General features: G+C 54.5%; 1 protein-coding gene across 1 annotated transcript; it reads right to left on the bottom strand.

The window, feature by feature from the left end:
• Positions 1–601: 601 nt before the first annotated feature.
• LOC143041674 (uncharacterized) lies at positions 602–967 on the bottom strand. The gene has a single exon (XM_076213681.1). The coding sequence runs from the start codon at positions 965–967 to the stop codon at positions 602–604; it is 366 nt and encodes a 121-aa protein (XP_076069796.1).
• Between the last annotated feature and the right edge of the window lie 695 nt (positions 968–1662).

Genomic DNA, 1662 nt, shown 5'->3' with positions numbered 1-1662 from the left:
ATATATATATATATATATATATATATATATATTGTTTACAAGCTATGTTGTAAGGGGAGACAACAGTGAAAGAAGGTAGGTCGATTTACGCGTTTATTTAACGGTAGGTTGTGAATATAGGAGGGCGCGTCGTGCGCGTAAGAAGTGTAACAAATAACTGCTGGCTTGGGAGCGAGCACGCGTCCACGCCTAGTACAGTTATGAGAAGGGGCCTTGTTGGCCGTATGAAAGGGCCCTTGTACGATAAGCGTCACTGTTGGTCAGGGCACGCCACAACACTATTGTACAGCAGACCATACCACAGTACACTATGCCTCACCCCTCCACCGCGCTCGTAGGATCATGGCGAGGGACACATCTATTCGCGAGTCGGGACGAGCGGTGGGGGGGCGAGGGGATCCGCGCACGAGGATCGCAGATCCTCCACCGATGGATGGGATGCTACGGGGGCGGCGTCTTCATAAGGGCACGGGGATACTGGGCGGAGGAACCGCCGGTTGTGCCACCAGAGTCTCCTGCTCGGGAGGCGGATATCGTAGTCCCTGGACTTGCCTCGGCCCATAACCACCCCGATCTTGTCCCAACGGAGAGACGGCCGTTCCTAAATCCGCATGCGTTGGCCAACACTCAATTCGGGTAAGGGCCGGGCGTGCTTGTCGTATCGATGGTGCACCTGGTTAGCTTGAGCGGCGGCGCGGCGATCGCACTCCTCCGAGCGAGCTTGCCAGTCCTCCGAAAAGGAGTCCGGGTGGGCCGGGAAGCACGTTCGGAGGGGGCGGCCGTAAAGGATCTGGGCTGGGGAGTGTCCGGCCGGGGACGGGGTATTGCGTAATTCTAGTAGACCTCGGTCGAATTCTTCGCAGTAGATGTTGCCGGTGGACGCTGTCTTGAGGATGAGGTGCTTAGCTGCCTTGACTGCGGCTTCGGTGTGGCCATTGGACTGGGGATAGTTCGGTGAGGTGACCATATGGTGGACGTCCCAGCGTTCCGTGAAACTATTGGATTCAGCGCTGGTAAAAGGGGGGGCACCATCGGTGCGAAGGTGGACGGGGACGCCTACCTCCCGGAAGTAGCAGCAAAATTTACCTGCCCCACTTACGCTCACACCGAATGTGACGTTTTCCCGGGAGGATGGGGCGGTTACGTGGGACAGCGTGTCGCGGCGACGGAAGTTGAACGGAGGGAGGACCGCGAGAAAATTGACACAATGGCGGAAACCCTGTGTCACGTCACACTGGGTTCATACTCGTGATGTGACATATTTTATTCCTTGAGCATAATTACACTGTGTTATGCTACCCCTTTGTGTGAGAATGAACAATGACTCCTTGTCCGCTAAGGTCGTTGACCTGGAAAGCTCTCGTAGGCAAGCGGCGGAGTGATACGAAGCCAACGCCGCCCGCTAGCTGAGGTCAAGGGGCGCGTGAATCGAGAAGAAGGCGAAGTAGTGCCTCCCTATCTTTCTACCTCATTGTCTTGTAGGTTAAGGTATAAGCTAGGGAATTATTGTGAACCCTCTCCATGCATAAATAAAGGAAGTAATGGATGTGTGGAGTTGGGTGGATAGGGATAGGAAATGTATATTAAGATAAGTTGGCATTGGGCAATAGCACTTGTGTTGTGCGGTTGGGGTATAAATCAGGGGGTGAGGTCACCCACGCT

This window comes from Oratosquilla oratoria, chromosome 3 (genome assembly GCF_046742065.1).
Source record: "Oratosquilla oratoria isolate Oo_2021 chromosome 3, ASM4674206v1, whole genome shotgun sequence".
Taxonomy (NCBI): domain Eukaryota; kingdom Metazoa; phylum Arthropoda; class Malacostraca; order Stomatopoda; family Squillidae; genus Oratosquilla; species Oratosquilla oratoria.
This window is presented reverse-complemented; position numbering and strand designations above follow the sequence as displayed.

What these genes read in the sequence shown, in the direction of transcription:
- LOC143041674 (XM_076213681.1), bottom strand. Translation starts at nt 967, where the DNA reads ATGGTCACCTCACCGAACTATCCCCAGTCCAATGGCCACACCGAAGCC.